A 23,163-nucleotide genomic window follows, 5' to 3' on the forward strand; every position below is an offset into this window, starting at 1 on the left:
ACCAACGCTATAGATTTAAGGTAAAAAGGAAAATATATTGTGAAGATTCATGGTTGTATCTAACAGGACAAAGGGCAGAGATAAGACTGGGTTTGGGGAAGGAACCACAGCAGGACAGACAAGGCAGGGAGAGGAGAGACCATGCAGTGGCTGCTTCTTTCTCTTGCAGACTGACTTCCTCTGCTTTCCCCCACAGCTCCCATGTTTACGTTACAAGCCCCAAAACCCATAGAAATTATCCAGATGCACCTTGGTCCCAACTCCAGTTTCCTTGGAGAGTGATTGATAGGTATGGCTTGGTGGGACAGTTTCAAACTATGACTGCAAACCATTTGGCCCTCCTCCCAGAAAGAGTGTCAGGTGTATGTCCCCTGCCCTTGAACCTAGGCAAGCTTATGACTGCTTACTTTTACCAAGAGTTTGGCAGAATGAGACCATGTGACTTCTGGGACTGGCTTGTAGAAGTCCATGCAGTGTCCAACTTTTTTGCTAGAATATTCCCTCTGAATTTCCTGGCCTGACATGTAAGAAGTCTAACCATCCTCAGACCGCCATGCTGTGAGGAAGCCCAAGCCACGTGGACAGGCCATACAGGACACTCTAGCAAAGTGTCCCCGCTGAGCCAAGCCTTCAAGTCATCCCAACCCAGGTGCCAGATATGTGAGCGAAGAAGCTTCCAGATGGTTTCAGCCCCAGTCATCTGAGTGGCTCCCAGTCACTCATTGTTCCATCTGATACCCCTGTCATCATGGAGCAGAGCCAAGTGATCGTGAGCATAATAAAATGGCTGTTGCTCTATGCTATTGAGTTTTGGAGTGGTTGTTGCACATTAATCCATAACTGAAATGCTTGGATCAAATTACGTTCCCTGTTTCCTGGCATGAAGTCCCAACATGACTGCTGGGGGCCTACCCCCATAAAGAGAGAGGGATGGCAGGGGGTTGAGCAGATTCCAACAAACGAGGCTCAGCAAACAACCTCAAGGCCTCCACTCCATTTCCTAGCCTGATTTCACAGCAGCCTGTTGCCTACCTGGGTGCAGGAAAGAAGGTATGGACTGAGAACTCTTGACCTCCTGTATCTAAGCCCTCTTCTCAATTCTTGTTCTCCCACATAGTAAGGCAGTGCAAAAGAGGAAAGAGGGAAGTGGTATATATTTGCCATGGTAAATGGAATCATTAACTCCCTTCCCTTCCCGCCCCATGGTGGTCTTCCAGCAGAAACAGTTGCCGAGAAATGGGAACTACCTTCAGAGTTCTGGCATCTTCCTTCTGTGGCCTCTCGAGAACAGAGGAGATCATTAGAGGGTCCTCGTGTTGCCTAGCAACCTGTGAATGCTGTTTGCTATCATGTTATTAATATGATAGGAAAGTGTTTCATAGAAGACATTCATCTTGCATTAATGAAAATCAGATTTACTAATATGACACAAAATCTGTTCTTCCTTGTGACTTTCTATACTTAAGTAGCTTATTTATTGAATTAGACTGTGAGTGGTTTCCAGGCTTGAGACTGTTAAAATTATCGTAATAATAACTTTGTTTTCAATAATGTCAGATGGCCCCTCATGATGAGATTATGCAGCTCTGACTTTGTGATCACTGTTCTTAGACAAAGTGCTGCTGCCCTGGGGCCTAGCCCCATACCTGTGAACTAACTCGACTTCAACTTCTTCCTGCCGAAGCCTCAGCTAGGCAAGGATTCTGGTTTGAGCCAGTATACTTTTAAAGAGGGCCCCATGGAATAAATGGACCTCATTCAGCATAGGCGTGAAAGGAACTGCAGAAGTTATTCAGCCTTCGTCTTCGATTTTTCTAAAAAAGGACAACAAACAACACTAAATTTTCAGGAGCTCAAAGGAGAGTAAGAAATACACACAGTCCCCTACCTTCAAACACAATTTGTTCCTAAAAACAAGTATGGAATTCAAATGCCCAGAAAGCAAATAATAGACCCATCTCTTAAAAAAGAGAATTCTCTTCCCAAAGAGTTAATATATGATTGCTCAGAATGTTCTTTATTAGTTTTAGCAAGTGAAAGTCTCAGTTCAACAGATAGACAGAAGTTGAAGAGAATCGATGGCTAAGATGTAAACAGACAAGTTGTATTAATAACGAATGGAATGCACAGAGCCAGTATCCAAAAGCCGAGGGCTGCATCTAAAGGCCCCTAGAAAGAAGCCATATAAAAATCTAAACTGCAGAGCTAAATTTCTAGAGATTTTTAAAAATAAAGACTTGTTTTCTATTTATAAAAGTAGTACATGATCATTGCGGAGCCCAATACGGGGGATCTGGGCGGCAGGGTATGAAAGAGAGAATTGCAAAGAAACCAGTTACCCGGAAGCAATCACTCAGAGGTGAACATTGTTAATTTTTTGGTGTATGTCCTTTCAAATTTTTCTCTAAATATAAAATGTATACATAAACAATATTTCACATGCTGATTTGCAGCTTGCTATTTTAGCTTCTCAGCATATTCTGAACATGTTCCCGTTTCTTGAGATTCTATTTTAATGGCATTATTTTTTAACAACTGGATAGAGTTCTACCATACCAGCGTGCCTTACTTAATTAACTGGGTTGCTCTTAACTTTTTGTTTTCATAATTAACCCTGCAATAAACCTTCTTGATGATATATCTTTTTGGCATATCCTTGATTATTTCCATTAAAGTTGTTTTAATATTCTCAATTCTTACACATTCAATGTATTTTTGTTGAACATCAGTGTGCCGCGTACTTGAAACACAGCCATTGAGACGTGCTCTCTTCCTTCACAGAGCTTAAAATTAAGTAGGAAAGATAGGAAATTGTACATGGCTGTTAAAAAAAAGAAATTACCACCACCCAACTGAGCTTTTCTCCCTCCTCTCAGTCCCACTCCTCTGGCCAACACTGACTGCAGTCTTAGTTTGTGAATATGTGTTTCTCAAATGGGATTATACTGTACATGTTTTCTTCTAGTTTTTTCACTTAAGAATATGTATAGATATAAAGTTCTTTCCATGTCAGTACACATCGTTCTCACTCTTTTTAATGGCTTTTTTATCTTTCGTGGAATAGCTAAATCCTAATTTGCTTAATGATTTTTCTACTAAGGTTATTTTCAATTTTGTCCTGGCATTGTATGTAATGTTTCCACTGAACATATATCTCTGTGTGCGTGAATGGGATGTCCGGATCAGTGGGTATATACATTTAAATTTTGATCAAGATATTATTTTAAATTATCTTCAAAAAAAGTTATTCCCACTAGCAGGATAGAAGAGGGCTTGTTTCTCCCCATCCTCATGAACACTGGATGTATTTCATGTTTTATTGTCTATCTGCAGGACGAAGAAAGAGTAAAAAGTGTATCTCTCATTGTACTTTCAATTTGCATTTCTTTCAGTGTCCTTTGAATCTTTTCATAGGTTTATTAGTCATTTGTATTTATTCTTCTGTGAATTATGTGTTATTCTTTGCCCATTTTAATTAGTTTGCCTGTTTCTTTTTTATTTATCAGAATTTATTCTTTTTAAAGACTAGTAATCCTTATTATGTACATTGCAAATATTTTACAGCCTGTTTTTAAAACTAATAGATATTTTTAGGGCAGTTCTAGGTTTACAGAAGAAAATGATCAGAAAATAAAGAGTTCCTTTAAGGCCAGGAGTTTGAGACCAGCCTGGGCAACATAGCAAGACCTCCTCTCTGTAAGAAGAAAGTACAGAGCTCCCATGTACCCTCCTCCACCCCCAGCCACTTACACAGTTTCTACTATTATTTACATCTTTAGTGTGGTACATTTGATAGAACTGATGAAACAATATTGATACATTATTATTAACTAAAGTTCATAGTTTACATTAGGGTTCATTCTTGATGTTGGACATTCTGTTAATCTTGACAAATGTATACTGACATGTACCCACCATTACAATGTGAAACAGAATGGCTTCCCACTGGAAATCCTCTGTGCTATGCCTGCTGGTGCCTTCCTCCTGCCTCCCCTACAAGCTTCTTTTTAATTACTGTCTCCATAGTTTTACCATTTCCCAGAATATCATATGTTGGAATCATACAGTATGTAGTCCTTTTGGACTGGCTTTTTTCACTTAGTAATATGCTTTTAAGGTTCCTCCATGTCTTTTTGGCACTGAATAATATTCCATTGTCTGGATGTACCACAGTTTATTTATCTGTTCACCTACTAAAATATATATTGGTGGTTCCAAGTTTTGGCAATTATGAATAAAACTGCTATAACATGTACAAGTTTTTGTGTGGACATAAGTTTTCAACTCTTTTGGGACTCTACCAAGGAACACAATTTGGGATGATGTGGTAAGAGTGTTTAGTTTTTGTAAGAACCCACCAAACTGTCTGCCAAAGTAGCTATACCATTTTGCATTTTCACCAGCAATGAATGAGAGTTCCTGTTGTTCCACATCCATGTCAGCATTTAGTGTTGTTAATGTTTTAGATTTTAGCCATACCTATCGTTGTTTTTAATTTGAAATTCCCTAGTGACTTACCATATTGACCAATTTGGGATCAATACATTTAAAATGTATATATATTTTTAACGGGTCTCACTATGTTGTCCATGCTGGTCTCAAACTCCTGGGCTCAAGCCATCCTCCTGTGTGGCTGGGATTACAGGATCATTCTGTCATGCCCAGCTCAAATGCTTGCTTGCTATCTCTATGTCTTCTTTGGTGACGTGTCCAGCTCCTTTGCTCATTTTTAAATTGGGATGTTTGTTTTCCTACTGTTGAGTTTTAAGAGCTCTTTGTGTATTTTGTTTACTGTTCTTTTATTGGATATGTGTTCTGCAAAGATTTTCTCCCAATTTGTGGCTTGTCTTTTTATTCACTTTTATCATTTGTTTTTGATATTTTTTTATATAAAGGTTTGAATTTTTACATAATCAAAACTTCTCTAACAAAGAAGAATAACAAAATTATTCTTTTTGAATTCTGTCTCCTACTTAGGAAAATTTCTCCACCTGGAAATTGTAAAATATGCTCCTATTTTCTATCACTTTCATAGCTTTGTTTTACATTGACATCTTTAATTCATCTGGAAAACTATGTGTGTGCTTGTGTGCAGTGGAATACAAGAATTTAATTTTACTTTTCCAAATGTAGAGATAATTTTCCCAACAACTCTTTCTAAGTAATTCATGTTTTTTCCTACGTAATTGAAATACTACCATTATCGTACACTGAGCCAAAATCTTTTCTACAGATAGTTCAGTTTCTGAATTTACTACCCTGTTTCTTTGCTCCATTTTGTCTGTTTCTGTACTCTTCCATGCTGTTGTAGTGATGGAGACATTATAAGTTGACTTGATATCTTTAATGTGTAGACTTCTAGCTATTCTTATACTTTTCTGAATGTATTATCATGTCCAACTTTATACAAATTATTTTTAGAATTTTAACTGAGTCTGAATTGAAGTTACAGGTTAATTTGGGGTACATTTATACAATGGAATATTACCATTCAGGTCTTTTTAAATTTTCTTCCGTGAACTCTGATAGGTTTTTTTTCATAGAGCTTGCACATTTATATTCAGGTTTATTTTAGTATTTTTTATAGTTTTGTTGCTGCTGTAGATGGAATCTTGTTGTTTCATTACATTTTCTGATTTTTAAAAAATATTGGTAGTTGGGAAAGATGTTGGTTTTGTATGTTGCTCTTGTGTTGAAGTCTCTTTTTGTTTAAGCATATTTTATTAGATTATCTTGGAATTTCTTTGACAGATGATTATCAGTTGCAGTAACAGCACCTTTTTTTTCTTCTCCAATACTTCTACTTTCTATTTATTTTTCTTATTTTATTGAATTGCCTATAATTACATGTACAATATTAAATAGTAGTGGAGATAGTGCCCACCCTTGTCCTCTTCTTGCCTTTTATGGGAAAGAGACAATGAACAAGTAATTTTTTAAAGAGAAACTAAATCAGGGACTTTGAAGGCCAGTGCATATTTCATGAATTAGGGTCAGGGAACATTAATGTACCTTCTTATTATCTTCTCTCAGAAAAATTAAACTGAAATGTCTCTAAAAAACATAAATGTAACTCACATTATGTAATGTTTCCAAAATGGCTGGCATGAACTCTCATTTTGATTTTCAGAGACTCTCTTTGGGCTAAGGTCACATGTTTATATCTTTGGACTGCCATTACCTTCAGCCTTGGGTAAGAGAAACATTATTTTAGTTATGTTTATGTTACGACATAATCAAGACCTTCCCCAAGAGGAAGTGGAGCTATCTGCCCAATCCTAGAGAAGGTAATTTCCTGGAAAAAAAGAAATGCACTCCAGCCTGGGCAACAGAGCAAGATCCTGTCTCAAAAGAAAAAAAAAAGTAGAAGAAACAGGAGGCATTTGAAGTCCCTCAAAGTCCCTATCGCAGGATTCCTTACAAATCTTTCTTCCCAGTAGATCATATCTATGAGTAACATGAATTGCCGGGTGGTCACTCATAATGATGTCAGCGCTTATCTGCCCCCAGTGAGCACCCACAGTCTTGGGCGTCAACACCCCTTGCTTTCAGGCACTGCCCTTCTCTCCAGTCAGAATCCATGCTGAAGCCCCAGCTGTGGTCATGCAGGCCGGTTTCAGTGCTGCTTCGCTTTGATAAGTAACTAAGTATAGGATGTTTGAGGAATAAAGAAGCCCAGCGTGTCTGTAGCAGAGGGAGAGAAGGTTCGAAGAGCTGGATCATGTAGATCCTGTAAGTGGAGGTTTGGACTTGGGATCCTTGTTTCGAAGCATGAAGGGCAGCAATATGCCAATTCATGTTTTAAACATTCCCCATAGCTGCTGTATGGGGAATGGAGCTGTAAGGGAACCACAGCCATATCCCAGGTGAGAGATGGTAGTTTGGATGGTCAGATTTCAGATGTATTTTAGAGGCAGTGTGTGCAAGACTTGCTTCTAAGCTCTGGTGGTATTTTCAGCTGCTTACTTGACTCTCAAACTTAACAAGGCCAAACTCCTAGAAGAAGACAGAGAGGAAAAGCTCCTTGACATTGGCCTTGGCCTTGACTTTTGTGATATGAAACCAAAAGCACAGGCAACAAAAGCAGAAATAAGCAAGTGGGTCTGCATCGAACAAAAAGCTTCTGCACAACAAAGGAAACAATTTCAAAAAAAAAAAAAAAGGCAACCTATGAAATGAGAGGAAGTATTTGCAAACCATATTTCTAATGGGGGTTAATATCCAAAATATATAATGAACTCATATAACTCAATAGAAAAAATAAATAAATAACCCAATTAAAAATGGGCCAAAGACCCAAATAGACAATTTTTCAAAGAAGACATATAGATGGCTGGGAAGTACATGAAAAGGTGTCAGACATGACTACTTAACGGGGAAATGCAAATCAAAATCGGAATGAGATGTCACCTCATACCCAATAGGATGGCTGTTCTCTGAAATATAGGCACTAACAAGCGTTGTCAGGGTGTGGAGGTTGGGCACCAGCCCAAATCCTGTCTCAAGATCCTCTCAACTCCTTCTTATCAAGACATCCCTTGGGACCTTGCTCTTCCTACTGCAGTCAGCTGAATAAACCTGACTTTGTTTACATGCCAGGTTCCTGGTGATTTTTGGCTGGTAGGAATCAACCTTTTGATCCCTCTCCTGTGTTCCTTGTCACTTCTTCTGCTGACACTTTACTCAAGTGTCTCCCACTGCTCCCCTGATCCCACCCCCCTCAGGAAATACTGAGATTTCCCTGGGATTGCCATCAACTGTCTTATCTCTTCGTTGAACCAAACCTGTCTCTTGGGGCCCTTGTCCAGCTCCGTCTGTGCTAGGGTCAGTCTGGCCAACTGGACATTCCCACTTTGGACTTCTACAGGCAGGCACTTCTGTCTCTACTTCACTTTTAGAAAGAATGGACTCATTCCTTGCCATTTGCCCCTGTTCACTTCTCTGTCCTGTGCTCCTGCTTTCCTGCGCCTCTGAGCCAGGACCTGGGAATATCCGCAGACCTTTTCCCCTCACTTGCTTCCCCTCACCTCCTAAATGTGTCTCCAGTCATCTGCTGCCATTGCAGCTGCATTTAGCAGGGCCCCTTTGCTTCCGGCCATACCCTGTCCAGTGTAGCCTCAACACGGCTTCCAGCGCACCTGTTCTGAAACATAAATAGGATGTCCACAGCACTCACTTGTGTAAAGCCTTCCCATGGCTTTCCATCACATGGGAGATAAAGTCCAAGCCCCATACACAAGCATTTAGAGTCTGGCCCCGCCCACTGCCCCCCACCTTGCGTCTGACTGGACACTAGAGCAGTCAAACTACCTGTCGTTCCCAGCAGGCCCTGCCTGCTTTGTGCCTCCACGCTTTCCCGGGCCTGAAATACCCCTGGCAAACACCGACTCCTTCTCCAGTGCTTCAATAGATCCTCCCCGTGCCTCCGTGCACAGCGCCTGTGAGTGATGGCAGAGCTCCTGCCTGCTGTAGTGCAGCCATCCCCCAGTATTGTACAGTAGTGTGGTTCTCTTTACGTGTCTGTCGTCTCTTGCTGTCTGAGCACCTCTGGATGCTGGGCGCACTGCACGTTCATCCTTGCATTTGAAATGATGCTCACAGGAGGCATTCAACAAACTCACTTTCTTCACCTTTCTATCTAGACCAGTGATGTCCAGTGGAAATGTAACAGGAGCCACATACAAAATTTTACCCTTTTTAGTGGTCACATGAAAAACATAAAAAGAAACAGAGAAAATTAATGTCATAATCTGTTTAACCCAGTACAGCCAAAACTTTTGTCATTTCAACACTTAGTCAATACAAAAACAGTAATAAGCTATTTTCCATTTTTGTTGCATTCTCTTCAAAATCCAGTGTATATTTTATACAGGAGGAACATCTCAATTCAGGCTAGCCACTTTTGTTGTTTGTTTTGTGACAGGGTCTCACTCTGTCACCCAGACTGGAGTGCATGGTGCGATCTCAGCTCACTGCAACCTCTGCCTCCCAGGCTCCAGTGATCCGCCCACCTCAGTCTCCTGGGTAGCTGGGATTACAGGCGTGTGACACCCCACTCAGCTAATTTTTGTATTTTTTTGTAGAGACAGGGTTTCACCATGTTGCCCAGGCTGGTCTCGAACTCCTGACCTTAATGATCCGCCTGCCTCGGTCACCCAGAGTGCTGGTATTAACAGGTGTGAGCCACCGCACCCGGCCCAGACTAGCCACATTTTACGTGCTCAGAAGCCACTGGCGGCTCATGGCTCCTGGACCAGACCATGGGGGCTTCAGCAGGTGCAGCTGCGGGCCTCTGTTTTCCTACCTGTAGAACAAGAAGGTCACCAAAATCTGTCATCTCTCATCCCTCCCAGCTCCAAAAAAAATGGGACTCTGATACCTTGTGAGGAATTCAAGAGAACGCCCTGTCTCAGAGCGAGGTGTCCTTCACCAGCTGGTGAGCTGGATCCCGGCAGTTTTGTTAACTGTGATCACTTGGTTAGAACGCAGGCTGCAGGGTTTTTCCCTGGAAAGGTACTACTTTGAGACGATTTATACACGTATTCTTACCTTCATAACTAATTAGTGATACTTTGAGACTATATAAATACCTTATGTCTCATAACTTTCTCCACTAATTTTAGACTCCATGGACAATTCTTGGCTGAAATAACTATTACTGCACTGTTTACCAAATGGTGATTTTTCTATTTCCACAATTCTTATATATTTATTACTTAGCATCCTACTGTAAGGAAGAATTGTCCCTTCTCCTCCATTTATTTACTCATTCATTCATTTTTATCGGTGTGGACTTATGAATTCCTGTACTATTCTGTGGGTTGTAATCCATTACCCTCATTACTGTGTTTTGGTGAGATATGAACTAGGAATATGTTAGTTAAATTTTCATGCTTGATTTTTGGAAACCACAACCCTGAAATCCTAAGAGTGACCAAAAAAAAAAAAAAAGAAAAGAAAAAAAGCGAAGTAGCAGTTTGTAGTTTCTTATTCTCTATGTAAAAGCTTTAGGGAAAAAAAGGAACACATTAATTAGAAAAGCCTATTTTCTGAAAGAGAATTATTTTTAACATGTATTCATTAATTATTTTTAAAATTATTTTAAACACATTTCAAACATGGTGTGTCTGTTCTGTCCTGGTCAATGATATTTCTACTAAGCACTTCTTCAGAATTTAAAGAGCCATTACTTTAACCAAAGGAATAATAAGGGAGTGAAATATCTTGCTCTGTGGGATTTTCTAGTTCTTGCAGCCTCAGCCTCACAAAAGGTCATTCCTCCTGGCTCCTTTGTCCCCCTGACTCATGGGGGTTTATATGTGCACATACACACCTTTTTTTTTTCTTTTCCTACAGAAAATAGATAGGAAATGGGCATGACTGTGAGTGAGGCTGAGTGGCCGCCGCCTGGCCTAATGCTGGCCTGGGCTCTCTGCAGCCTAATTAAAGGAAAATGGTTGTGCTCTCTATGAAGAGAGAAGCAGAATGAGAGCAGACAGGCACAGGAAGGGAAGCTGAAGCACTAAGAGCTTCCCCTTTTCTGCAGAATTAAATGCTAACCTTGCCTCATACTATTAGTGCTGAACTTATATAACAAATCAATGTAAATAGCTGGCCAACTTCCAGGGCACTAGATTTATTGTGCAAATTCAATTAGTGCAGCCCCTAAGAAACCAGCAATGTGCAAATAAATACTGTAGATGGAATAAAAGGGAAGAGGTGGAGCACTAAGTCTCAGTCCTGTACCCTGACAGCAGACACTGCTGTAAGGCACTGCCAAACCCAGCTTCCCACCATGGCAAAGTGTGTGAATGACCCACGGCTATGCTTTCAGGGTAAACTTAAATAGAAACAAAATTCTTAAGTGTATAAACATGATGCTATTTCTACAAGAAAACTGTTTTGCTCTGGCAAGTAAGACCAAAAGTCAGACAGGTCAGAAGAAAATTCAGTCTGCTTGGGCTTTAGAATGCCTGGGCCTTAATTCCGGGGCCACTTCTCCCATCTGCCATCTGAATGTGTTCAGTGAACAACTGGTTTAACTGTTTTGATTTACTTGGCTCACCCAATATAGTAAGCAGGCAAAACAGCAAAGAAATAACTCCATTTGGACAGTTTGTATTTAATTTTCATCAATTCAGACACAAAAAAAGTAAGGCCTCAGTTTAACAATTTCCATGCAATTTTTATTGGTTTCCACAGAATTCTTTTTTAAATTAAAAAAGGTCTCACTCTGCTGCCCAGGCTTAAGTTCCGTTGCATGAACATATCTCACTACAGCCTCAAACTCCTGGGCTCAAGTGATCCTCCTGCCTCTGCCTCCCAAATAGCTAGGACTACAGGCATGTACCACCACGCCCAGCTAATTTTTATTTTTTAATTTTTGTAGAGACAAGGGTCTCACTATGTTGCCCAGACTGGTCTCAAGCTCCTGTCCTCAATCCTCCCACTTCAGCTTCCCACAGCACTGGGATTACAGGCATGAGCCACTGTACCTGGCCTATTTCCGCATAATTCTTCAGTGAAAGACAAAACTTCATGAAGGCTAGTTACGATGTCCTCTTACCTTTACTGCTGTATAAAATGGCAGGCAAATTAGTTTATGCAGTACTTTTGAATGGAGGAAAAGCATTCCCTGAGGAGAAAAACTGCAGTTATGCCAAAGAAAGACTTTCTTTGAATTAAGCAGCAAACAAAAAAGTATTTTCGTATTTTAGTTTCTGATTCACACCAGAAAGGATTTGAGGCAGCCTACACAAATATATGCAATAGGATGATTAAGAACAATAACAGTAATAATTATTGATATGGAGCCTCTCCCCTGTGCCAGGCATAATGCCAAATCTTTTACCTGGAGTGTCTCCTTGAATTCTGATAGTAACTCTTGCAATGAAGGGCCATCATTATCCCCATTTTACAGCTAAGAAGACTGAGGCTGAGAGAAACTAAAGCTAACTAGCTCTAGATTGCACAAGCTGACAAGCAGCAGAGCTGGGGTAAAAAGAAAAAGGACAGTAAATGGGAAACTGAGGCCGGGTCAGCAACACGAATCTGAGTTGAGATGGAGAGACCACCAACGCAAGCATCAGTCTTTGTTTAGTCAACTTGCATCCTGAGAATGGATCACCAACTCAGCCCACACGTGTGGCTTCCCACTCCTTAGAGATCAGAGCAAGGAGAGAAGTGTTAGCACTGGCTAGATTCGTAATTCATGAATTAATATATTCCATCTTCTAAGCTGTTCCTGGGCTGAGTATCTGCGATTCAGAAAAACAAATGGACAGCAGATAGATCCTTCAGGTAATTCTTCAACTTTCTGAAAACTAAGACTCTGGGTGCAAGGGTGGCAGGGAATTTCTGGTCCTGTCCGGAGCAAATGTGACCTGATGAAGGCACAGAAGGTCAGATTCCATGTTCTTATAGACACCAAAGGACCTAAAGGAAAACTTGTGCTTGCAAGAGAGCACAGCCTTCTTCCCTCAGCAGGGGAGGTCGTGGGGCCTGTGGGCTAGTCAGGATTTCCCTCTGAGACAGCTCTGGGTGTTCAGCTCACAGACAACACACATCATGCCGGTCCCAGTGGCCTCCAGCAGAGGCAAACCATGCATTTGGAGCAGAGAAAGCCTTGCAAAGCAGTGCCTCCCAGCACCAGTGCTGCCAGGCAAGGGAGCCCAGGGTGTGGGAGGCACCCAGTGTTAAGCAATGTTAGCTTCTTCTTTTTTTTTTTTTAATTAAACAAACAAAGTCTTGCTCTGTCGCCCAGGCTAGAGAGCAGTGGCACAATCTCAGCTCACTGCAACCTCTGCCTCCCGGATTCAAGCAATTCTCCTGCCTCAGCCTCCCAAGTAGCTGGGACTTCAGGCATGCACCACCACGCCCTGCTAATTTTTATATTTTTTGTAGAGACGGGGTTTCGCCATGTTGGCCAGGCTGGTCTTGAACTCCTGACCTCCAGTGATCTGCCTGCCTCGGTCTCCCAAAGTGCTGGCATTACAGGCATAAGCCGCTGCATGTGGCCGCAATGTTAGCTTCTGAATTCCCAGGTAAACCAGGATCTTTGGCAAAACACTGCTCTGTAGCATTAAGAAAGAGGATTTTTACAAGCCAGTCAGAAAATAGCTGATTTCTGCTGAAGATTAGAATTTCGGTCTTAGTGCCAATGAATTGTAAGCCATTTTTCTGTAGAGCAGGAAACATCTGAGGCCAGCTCTGCGTTGTGACAAGGAAACCACAGCCAAATTATATTTCGAGGCTGCTGAATTTTCTGTTGTATAGATCAGAGCATGTGACAATTACAACTGGCCATCAAATAACTAGTTGGTTTTGCTTTCAAAATCATTAATCTTACCTTTCTAGATCTGCCTCAAAGCAATCAAAAAATTGACTGGATACAGATTCTTGCAAACTCAGGCTGAACCCAAGGAACTCTTCAGTCAGATTTCCATTTCGGTCTTCAGGATTTTTTGTTGCAGGGCATCAGGGTTGTGTCTGCTCGTGTCATGGGGTCTCACTTCCAAGCAAACCCAGGAATAACTAGAAATACTTGTTCCTATTCTTATTTTTGAAAATTGTACTGAAATGCCTGCATTTACATTCTTTCATGAGTAGAATAAATGGTCATAACCCTACCTGACAGTGTGAATGCAAATTGTGCCTGTTCTCTGCAGTTAAGCCAGGTCGGGCCAGACGGGAACATGTAGGACTCTGAGGACACCGGGACTTTCCCACTGGCTTGGAGGTAGAAGTCGCCTGTGGAAAATATTCTGTGGATTTTTTTTCCCCAGAGTGTTCAGTTTTGGAGTAGTTGGAGTCTAGAGTGATAAACATGTTCTAGTTCTGTAAACTTCAACCAAAAACATCTCCCAATTTTCATAAATTTAAGAAAAGATTTTTGTTAAAAATAGAGGCTGTAGAGTCTTTGGGGTATCACAGCTGATAAAACATCCATTCTCTCCCCTTCAGGAACAGAATTCTGATTTATAGGGAAGTACATCATATCTAAAATAAATGACTGGTTCTCAGCCTCCTATGCAACCAAGAAAGTCATATGACCAACCATTGACCAATAAGATATAAATGGAAGTGCTTTGTGAAACTTCCAGGAACTGTCCTTAGAAGAAAGGAGATGAGTCCTTTTTTTCCCATACTTCATCCCAGAACCATGTGATGGCTGGAGCTCAGCAGCCATTTTGAATCATGAGGCCAAGGCCCCTGTGAATGTACTGTGCTCTGATGTCCATGGAACCACCCTGGCAGCCCTAAACTCCCCATCTAGACCTTCTTTACATGAAAAAATACACTTCTGCCTTTTGAAAGTCACAGTTACTTTGAAACTTTCTGTAATTTCAATCATATCTAATCCTAGCTAATGTAGGGGATGCTTGGGAAACTGGGGTGATTAAGAGAGTTGCTAGAGAGACTCAGGAAAAAGCATAAGGAAATGGGATTTGGTTGCACAGTTGTTCAGAGCATGGGTCACACAGAACTATGGGTAGGACCTAGTTCAGCCACTTATTAACTCTGTGACCTTGGGCAACTCATTTAAGCTCTCTGAATCTATGTCTTCATCTGTAAAATGGGCCAACATGTCCCACTTTCTAGGATTAGAATTAGGATGAAATGAGATAATGCACAGAAATTGCGTGTAATAGAGTCTGTGGGTTTGCATCCCCAGATGAATCTAAGTGTGTCTCCAGCATGAAGCTGTAATAGAACAGGATGCCTCCCAGCAGGATAGCTCAGGCAGCACAGCCACATCTTACTAATGATGGATTCGTTCTGGCAGGAATTAGAATAAAACATAACAAGCACGTCAAACCTGTGATTTCATAGATATCATTACTTAGGACAAGACAAAAGTAATTATTTCAGGTTTTTTTTAAAGACAAATCAATGTAAAGAAAATTTTGGGCCAGGCCTGGTGGCTCATGCCTGTAATCCTAGCTACTTGGGAGGATTACTTGAGGCTAGGAGTTTGAGACCAACCTGGGCAACATGGCAAAGCCCGTTTCTAAAAGAAACCAAATAGAAAATTAGCCAGGTGTGATGGTGTGCACCTATAGTCCCAGCTGTTTGAGAGGCTGAGGCGGGAGGATCACTTAAGCCCAGGAGTTTGAGGCTGCAGTGAGCTATGATTGTACCACTGTATTCCAACCTGGGTGACAAAGTAAAACGGTGTCTCTAAACAAAAATTTTTAAAGAAAATTTGGAAGTATTCAGTAATGTAGTGACACAGAAAACGATTGATTCCCAAGTGATTGAAGTTTGGCAAACACTAGCCCAAGAGGTAGCCTAGGGATAAAGCTACTGAGAGGACAAAGAGGACAAAGAGCTCAAGAAGGCCACAGTGCCAGGCCTCGCCAAGCCCACTCCAGCCTCCACCTCCCCAGCGTGCACCCCTCTGCAGCCCTGCCATGCCAGGCCATCATAAGCAGCTCTGACATTCCCCACCCCCACCCACCATGTGCGCTCTGATATTCCCCACCCCTACCCACCATGTGTGCATTTCTGGGGGCAGGGGCTTTCTCTCACCGTGGTACCCTCAGTGCCCGTCACATGTTTGACACAGGCGTGAGGGCCATATTCTATTCATGGCAAAGAATTGAACCCTAGGTCTTCTCCTTCCCTGCCATTTTGCAACCGTTAATGTCAGAAGCTCTGAACACACCTGGGACAGAGAAGAGTCTACATGGAAGCACAGGGAAGGAAGGGATGTTCACTGAAGGGTGGAGTGATGCAGCAGAGGAAGAGGACCAGAGGAAAGCAGCCACTGGAAATAAGGAAACAGGGTTTAGGAAGGCCTCACTAGACCTGTTAGGATGGATGGATGGATGGATGGATGGATGGATGGATGGATGGATAGATGGGTGGGCAGATAAATGGATGGATAGATAGATGGGTGGATGGATAAATGGATGGATGGATGGATGGATGGATAGATGGATAGATGGGTAGGTGGATGGATGGATGGATGGATGGATGGATGGATGGATGGATGGATGGATAGAAGAGAAAAGAAAGCTAGGACATATTTCTAGTGTTCTTAGCAGACATCCCACCATGGAAGAGGTCATGGGGCAAAGGGGCTTTAGGAAACATGTTCACAATCCTGCCTCCCTCTCACCCAGACCTCTTGCCAGGCTTGGCACACCCAGATGCCTGCTGTGACCCATGGAGAGGAGCAATTTTGGCCAGGCTGGTGGGAAAGCAAGGACGAACCATGGAGGGCATCCTCGGCAACTGAGCTGATGGCTGCCACACAAAAACAAGGACACAGCATTGCCTAATCTGACTCATCAAAGAAAGGCCTAAAACTCAAATTCCAAATGTTATTCAGGCCAAAGTAGATGCATCTGTATATCATACCTGGCCTTGGGTATCTGTTTGCTACCATGATATTTATCACTGCCTACCTTCTGTGTATCGAATGGAGACATGACACAGGCTGCTTCATAGAGAGGCAAGCCCCACTAGCTACGCTCTATCCTCTCGTATCACAAGACTGAGACTCATGGCTGAGCTTGACGTTCAGGCAGGCATCTTAGAAGGAGAACAGTCTGCCCTCCGCCGTGCTGAAAAGGACATGTACAAGCGAGAGCATCATTCTCTAAGGAAACCCGCAGGTCTCCCTGGTGGCAGCTGCCTGCCCGGAAAAAAGCGACTCCTGACTTTCCAGCAGCCCTCTCTGCAGGCATGAGTGGCAGCTTGGGGAGCCTGTGAACAGCTCTAAAAGCAGAAACTTTTTTTTTTCATGCCAAGAGAAAATTAGAATGCTTTTTATTAAAAAAAAAAATCTTGGAAAAAGTGATGTGTTTCTTCCCTGCCACCCGCCTCCTCTTTGCCACCTGGTGCGTAGTTCAGTGCTCCCTGCCACACCATGCCAGTGCTGGAAAAGGCACACCTGCAGTCACAGCACTCCTTTCCTGCTGGCCAGGAAGGCCTTGGCCTTGGAGTTGAGATCCCGGCCTTTAAAGGACACCTTTACCACTTCTCTTTCCCCGTAGATGTGCTGGACTTTTTCCTACAACTTCTCCCAGTGTGTCGTGTTGATCGGCTTTCCTCGGCCTTCAGCGTGTCCGATGGCCAAGCCGGCCTTCACATCCCCACTCCATTTATGAGTCTGTCGATGGAACTGCCTGGATGAGCGGGCGAGGATGACCTCTGGAGACATTTAGTCAATTGCTTAACGATCGGACTATATCGACCAGAAATGGTTAATTCAGTTCCGCAAGTCAAAATCTCCCAGGGCTTCTTGGAAAAGGGTATTATTTGCAGAAGTGATGGGGAATTTAAGTCCTCCCAAATAAACCAGGCTGGCCATTGGCAGCGTGAACAGAGACAGTAAGGTCTTCTATTTCAGTCTTCAAAAGGTGTAACTTTTTTCTCACAGCTGTGCAAAAATGATTTTTGTGGCATTGACACCCAAATGCACACAGCCCCTTAAAAAGCACGTTGGGGCCATGTGCATACCTGGCCCCCTCTCCCGAAGATTTCTAGATGGCAGGCTGTGTGGGGTACTTCATCGCTCCTAGTAGTCTTCCCCTTTTGAATATAAATTGGGGAAAAAAAGTTAATAGTTTTTGTTTTTAAAATTCACAATATTCATGGAAATACAAATTTCCCGAAAGCTCATCACGAATGCTGATGGCACCATAGTACCTGGCGGAAACCTGGCCCTAAGCTTCGCCAGGATCCAAGACGCTTCTTTCCTTCCTATGGATACAGAAGGAGCCTAAAGTGTAGAAATCGTTCAACCTGGGGGAGGTCTAGAACCTTTATTTTTATTTTTTTGGAGACGGGGTCTCACTCTGTCACCTAGGCTGGAGTGCAGTAGGCTGGAGAGCACAGCTCACTGCAGCCTCAAACTCCTGGGCTCAAGTGATCCTCCAATCTCAGCCTCCCTAGTAGCTGGGACCACAGGCATGTGTCACCACATCTGGCTAATTTTTTAAATTTTTTTATTTTTTGTAGAGATGGGGGTCTCACTATGCTGTCCAGGCTGGTCTTGAACTCCTGGCCTCAAGTGATCCTCCCACCTTGGCCTCCCAAAGTGCTGGGATTGCAGGCATGACACATCATACCTGGTTTCTAAAACTTTTCTTAAAGCAGAATTTCCTCCTAACATTCTTGTATCAAAAGGAAACCACCTTCATTTGACTCAACATTATGATCAACTGTAAAATAGGTTTGGTTAAATTCAGAGCTTTTCCCATTTGAATGATAAAAGCTGCCATGCTACTGCTGTAGGATGATTTTAGGAAGCCCACAGGATCCCAGACACCCTCACCCCTCTTGGCCACCCTCACCTGGGAGCCTGTAGCTGGTGCTAAAGTTGTCCTTGGATATGGGAAAGCAGCCGGGCCTGAGCCCTGCCCTCACCATGCAGGTCTCTGCCAGGAGCTTGGGCCCCAAGGCCTATCCCTGGGCCAGCCACCGTGGGCACCCGGAGCGCACAGCCTCAAGTCGCAAATCCATTCCCTTTAGAGTTGCTGGCAAGTGTGATGTGTGGTGGTGTGTGGTTGGGAGAACACCACTCTATTTCTGAAATAAAACCTGGACACTAGGATTTTTTTTAATGTTTTACAAAAATGTTACATAGCCCCCATTTTCTCTAATACAATTCAAGTTCCTCCAAAATTAATTTGCCAGGGGTTCAGAGGGAGGGAAGGAGAGAGGGTGAGTAGGCAGAGCATAGACGGCTTTTTAGGGCAGTGACGCTATTCTGTATGACAAGGCTGTGGGAACCCGGGTGTTTAGATGGAGGGCCAGAGCTCGTGACAGGCCACAGTGGGCTCCCAAGGGAAGTGGGACTTCACAGAACTCCCTCTCTGAAGCAGACGATGACGGGTCCCCAGCAGGCAGCACAGAGGGCAGAGTAGTAAAGGCGCTGGGTGGGGAGCATGGCCCGAGAGCACCTGGGTTGTTGGAACAGGTGGCACTGGAAGTGAGGAAAGCAGTGGCAGTTCCGCCACCAGACAGAGGCAGCCGTAGACCCCCAAAACCAAGGGGGTGGGAGCTCTGATGGTGCCACAGAAACAAACGAGGGATTTCAGCTGCTGAGGAAAGACGGTGTGTTAACAGCTGGATGAACATATCACCTGAACAGCTACGCGGGCGAGTCATCAGGAACTGATGCCGTCTTCCGGTCCAGCAAGTGGGTGCAGGGCAAGGCCTTATACCGCCGAGTGCCAGGTTGTCCCTAACACAGACTCTCGGCGTTGTGTCTGTCCTCTAGTGCCCCCGTGGCCTCTGGGACACTTTACCTCCATCCCTAAGAACTTTTTGTCTTGGAAAACGGAAGGTGCCCATCCACGTGGGGACACCAGGTTTTTCCTTCCCCTGTGCACACACACAACATCTATAAACAGTAATAAGGACAGCTAGCTCACATCCAGAGGAGAGCAAAGCCCAGCTGAGCGACATGGCTTTGACCCTGAAGCAGTTAAGTTCCCTGTTCCAAGACACTTAAAGTAAGAGTTAAAATACCAATAAGAGTTCTTGGTTATTCCAAAAATGCATCAAATTTTCCAATTAAATAAAGGATAATCTTATTATTCTCCATATAAGAAAGCATTTCAACTTTCAGTGAAAAGTTAGCAAATCTGAACACCAAAAAATACAGCTCTCCTACAAGAGATTCAATTCAGCATCGATGCGACCGTGCGAACAGCATGTTGCAGCAGCAACGCAGCCTGTTTCTCTGGCCATTATTAATCCAGAAACCTTAATGATGAACAACATTTGTGTTATTGTCTACCCAAATTTAATTTATTTATGCAGCAGTTAATCTTGCAATCTGTTTTTCTCAAACGAGGGCAGATAATGGAGACACCGTTCTTTACAAGTCTTCAGGCTTTTAAATGCTGATAAAATCAGGATTCTTCACTGGGTCTTGCCCCAGCTCTGAATTAAACCACTTTAAATGTAATTATGGGACCTGGCCTTACAGCAGGAACATCCATTTAAAAAATTGATTGGTCAGGCTGTTCCACAAGACATTTTATGAGCAAACGATTGCAATGAGGCCAGAACTGTAATTTATAAAGGCAAAAAAAGCAGGTAAATACTTTATTAGTGATAATGAGAGGGGTGCCAGCTCACTGAGTCTCTTCTTTCCTTACCAGCTACTTCACCGAGCCGTGGTGCCTGGCCCTGTTCCACGATCGTTTTATTGATCTCAGGAAAGAGTTACGCCAAATCTTAGCCTCCAAGGAGGTAAGAGTGATTAATGGATATGTGGATTATTCCTTGCAAATTATAAGCAGCTGATAGCTGTTGATCATTTAGACTTTTCCCTACATTCCCATTTTATGGTTTGATTTTTTAAAACAACTGTATCTCATATAAGCAAACTGAGGAGCCTGTAAATGCAGACTGTGATATTTCAGGGAAAGTGATTTTATTTAAATCTTTTTCTAGGGGGCAAATTTCTTTTTCCTTTTTACAAGGAACTGTATTTTTCTGATCAGCTCAGAGTGCTGGCAGAAAACTGAATCTGAGTTGCATCTACTTGCCCTCAAGAACGAAGGTTGCATTCCTTTAGTTTCTGCCTGTGTTTGCCAGCCATTTGCGGAACATGTGTGTGTGTGTTGTTTTAAAGATGTACAGGGAAGCCATCCAGTGTGCCTCAAAAGCACACTCCTTTTATAACCAGAACTTCCTTCTCAAAATACTGCAGAATTAACTGGACATCAGGCTGCATAGCCCAAGGGCTCTGTGCTCAGCATGAAATTTGACTCTGCAGTATAAATAATGAGGTATTTGTGAAACTTTAAGTTAAAATATTTCTTTCAATACGAGAGTCTCTAGCAGAACTGTGGAACGTTAACAGCTGTGCTCAGTGCGTGGTTGAATCTCCAACCTGGCTCTACCCCGCTTCACTCAGCCAAGGGGCTGGGGCCTGGGTTAGCTTCCACCTCCTTTTACCATCTATACGGGCAGCTCCCACGTCTCCATTGTCACTTCTACCTGGGAGCGCCCACACGCCTTATTGCACGGCAGCGCTAGAGAGCACACACCCCGTTCCCAGTGTGCTCCCCACTTAATCCCAGCTCTTGCTGTGATTTAAGGAGGGTAGAGGAGCCACTGTTATCATCTTGACTTTCCCAGTGAAGAAACTGACGTTTAGAGGGGTGGGGATTTTTGGGGTTTTTTTGTTTGTTTGTTTTGTTTTGTTTTTGAGACAGAGTCTCCCTCTGTTGTGCAGGCTGGAGTGCAATGGCACGATCTCAGCTCATTGCAACCTCTGCCTCTCAGGTTCAAGCGATTCTCCTGCGTCAGCCTCCCAAGTAGCTGGGATTACAGGCACCCACCACCATGCCCAGCTAATTTTTATATTTTTGGAGAGACAGGGTTTCACCATATTGGCCAGGCTGGTCTTGAACTCCCGACCTCAGGTGATCCACCCACCTCGGCCTCCCCAAATGCTGGAATTACAGGCATGAGCCACTGCGCCCGACCAGCTTAGAGATTTTAAATCAGCTCCATGGTGACACAGCAAGCTTCACATTCCAGGGTGTCTCACCCCAAAGATGGGAACATGGTTACTGAACCATACGGAGCCGAAGTGGGTATCCTGGGACCTTCTCCTCAGTGCCCCCACTTTCAGTTTCACTCCCAGGGTCCGGCTGGGAAATGTAAATCATTTCCTAATCTGAAGCAGGCTTAGATTGGGAAACCCAGGTTTAAAGTTCAAACCAAACAGCAGTGACTTGGAATCTAGCAGGTAAATGCAACTGAGGAAAGTGGAGGGCTGGGTGGCTGAATGCCCAGGTCAGAGGCTGCTGAAGGCGTGCATGTGCTGATGGAATCCATTAAAGGCGCTGCAGGCCAAACAGGGCCCTGCACTTCATCCAGGGCTGCAGGAGGCCAACCTAAGTGGAAACCTGAACCCGAGTTGTAAACCTGGGGCTCACTGAATGTTCAGCTCCTGAGACACCTTCCGTCCTCGCAGAATGTCATCTGTAGCTTCCAACTGCCCCTACAGTAAACGGCCCTTCGTTTCCAAGTGATCCCATCAAAACTCTGTGCCTCCGTCTTTCTTAACCCCAGAGTTGAGCTCTTCAGTTAACATTGTGCACAAAGCCGGTGGGTTTTAGTCTTAAAGCTTAAAAGGGAAGTCACGGAAACTGTCAAGCCCAAGGCATCCACCACTTTTCATACAACTCACTGAGATACCCTCAAACTTTGACCTGTGTAGAGATATTTGCTGTGGACCCGTTTGCTATGAATGAACTCAGTGTGGACAGCAGGCCCAGGCAGCAGATCAGAAGTGGCCACAGACATTTGCCCAAGACACACACTAAAGGCCCTCCAGCCATTCTTGTGGGTCTTGTAGATTTCCAGAAAATGAAACCTCTGGAAGAAAAATACCTCCATTGGAGGACTGTTTTATTTTCAGCATTTCGTTTGTCAAGTGGGAAAGGCCACAGGAAGTGGTGATGGGTAGAGTGGTGTCTGCCTCGCTCAGCTGGACTACGCAATGTGGCCTCGGCCAGACCCCCCCATTCCTGCAGAAATGGGGCCAGCCGTTCCCACCTCAGAGAGCTGTGGAGGAGTAGCAGAGGGGAAATGTGCGATGGCACAGAAGAGGGGTCCAGGGAGTGCCAGCCACCGTGAGCAGCCGCAGAGGTGACAGTGGAGACGGGCTGCTGGGGAAATGACCGCCACATGAGCAGATATGCGGGAATTTCACCGAAGAGTTTGGTACTAGGAAAATAAAATAAAGTGAATAGCCTGCACTAAAGAATAATAGTAATTCTTCTCAGATATTGAAATGAGGTACAGATGGCCAACAGGTATATGAAAAATGCTTAACATCACTAATCGTCAGAGAAATAAAACTCAAAACTGCAGCGAGATATCATCTCACCCCAGTTACAATGGCTTTTATCCAAAAGACAGGCAATAACAAATGCTGGCGAGGATGTGGAGAAAAGGGAGCCCTCGCACACTGTTGGTGGCAGTGAAAATTAGTACAGCCACTATGGAGAACAGTTTGGAGGTTCCTCAAAAAGCTAAAAATAGAGCTGCCATACGACCCAGCAATCCCACTGCTGGGTGTATATCCAAAAGAAAGTATATCGAAGGGATACCTACACACTCATGTTTATTGCAGCACTACTCACAATAGCCAAGATAGGGGATTAACCTAAGCATCCAACA

At 43.4% G+C, this 23,163-nt stretch overlaps 1 protein-coding gene and 1 long non-coding RNA gene across 9 annotated transcripts in view; one reads left to right on the forward strand and one right to left on the reverse strand.

The window, feature by feature from the left end:
• LOC105486805 (cilia and flagella associated protein 61) overlaps nt 1-23,163 on the forward strand; it is a 290,537-nt gene that overhangs the window by 253,877 nt on the left and 13,497 nt on the right. For all 7 annotated transcript variants that reach the window (XM_011749866.2, XM_011749862.2, XM_011749864.2 and 4 more), the window contains one exon: nt 20,124-20,214. In XM_011749866.2, the coding sequence (XP_011748168.2) occupies nt 20,124-20,214 (91 nt within the window). The remainder of the gene's footprint in view (nt 1-20,123; nt 20,215-23,163) is intronic.
• Nucleotides 1,997-23,077, reverse strand: LOC139358519 (uncharacterized). 2 transcript variants are annotated; one of them, XR_011613594.1, is made up of 4 exons: nt 15,668-23,077; nt 8,311-8,693; nt 8,028-8,143; nt 1,997-6,996 (listed from the first exon to the last, which is right to left on the reverse strand). It is a non-coding gene; the product is annotated as an uncharacterized lncRNA (long non-coding RNA). The 2 variants fall into 2 exon arrangements; XR_011613593.1 differs by lacking the exon at nt 15,668-23,077 and having other exon boundaries at nt 8,311-15,372.

The sequence above is a fragment of the Macaca nemestrina genome, chromosome 15, assembly GCF_043159975.1.
Source record: "Macaca nemestrina isolate mMacNem1 chromosome 15, mMacNem.hap1, whole genome shotgun sequence".
Lineage (NCBI taxonomy): Eukaryota > Metazoa > Chordata > Mammalia > Primates > Cercopithecidae > Macaca > Macaca nemestrina.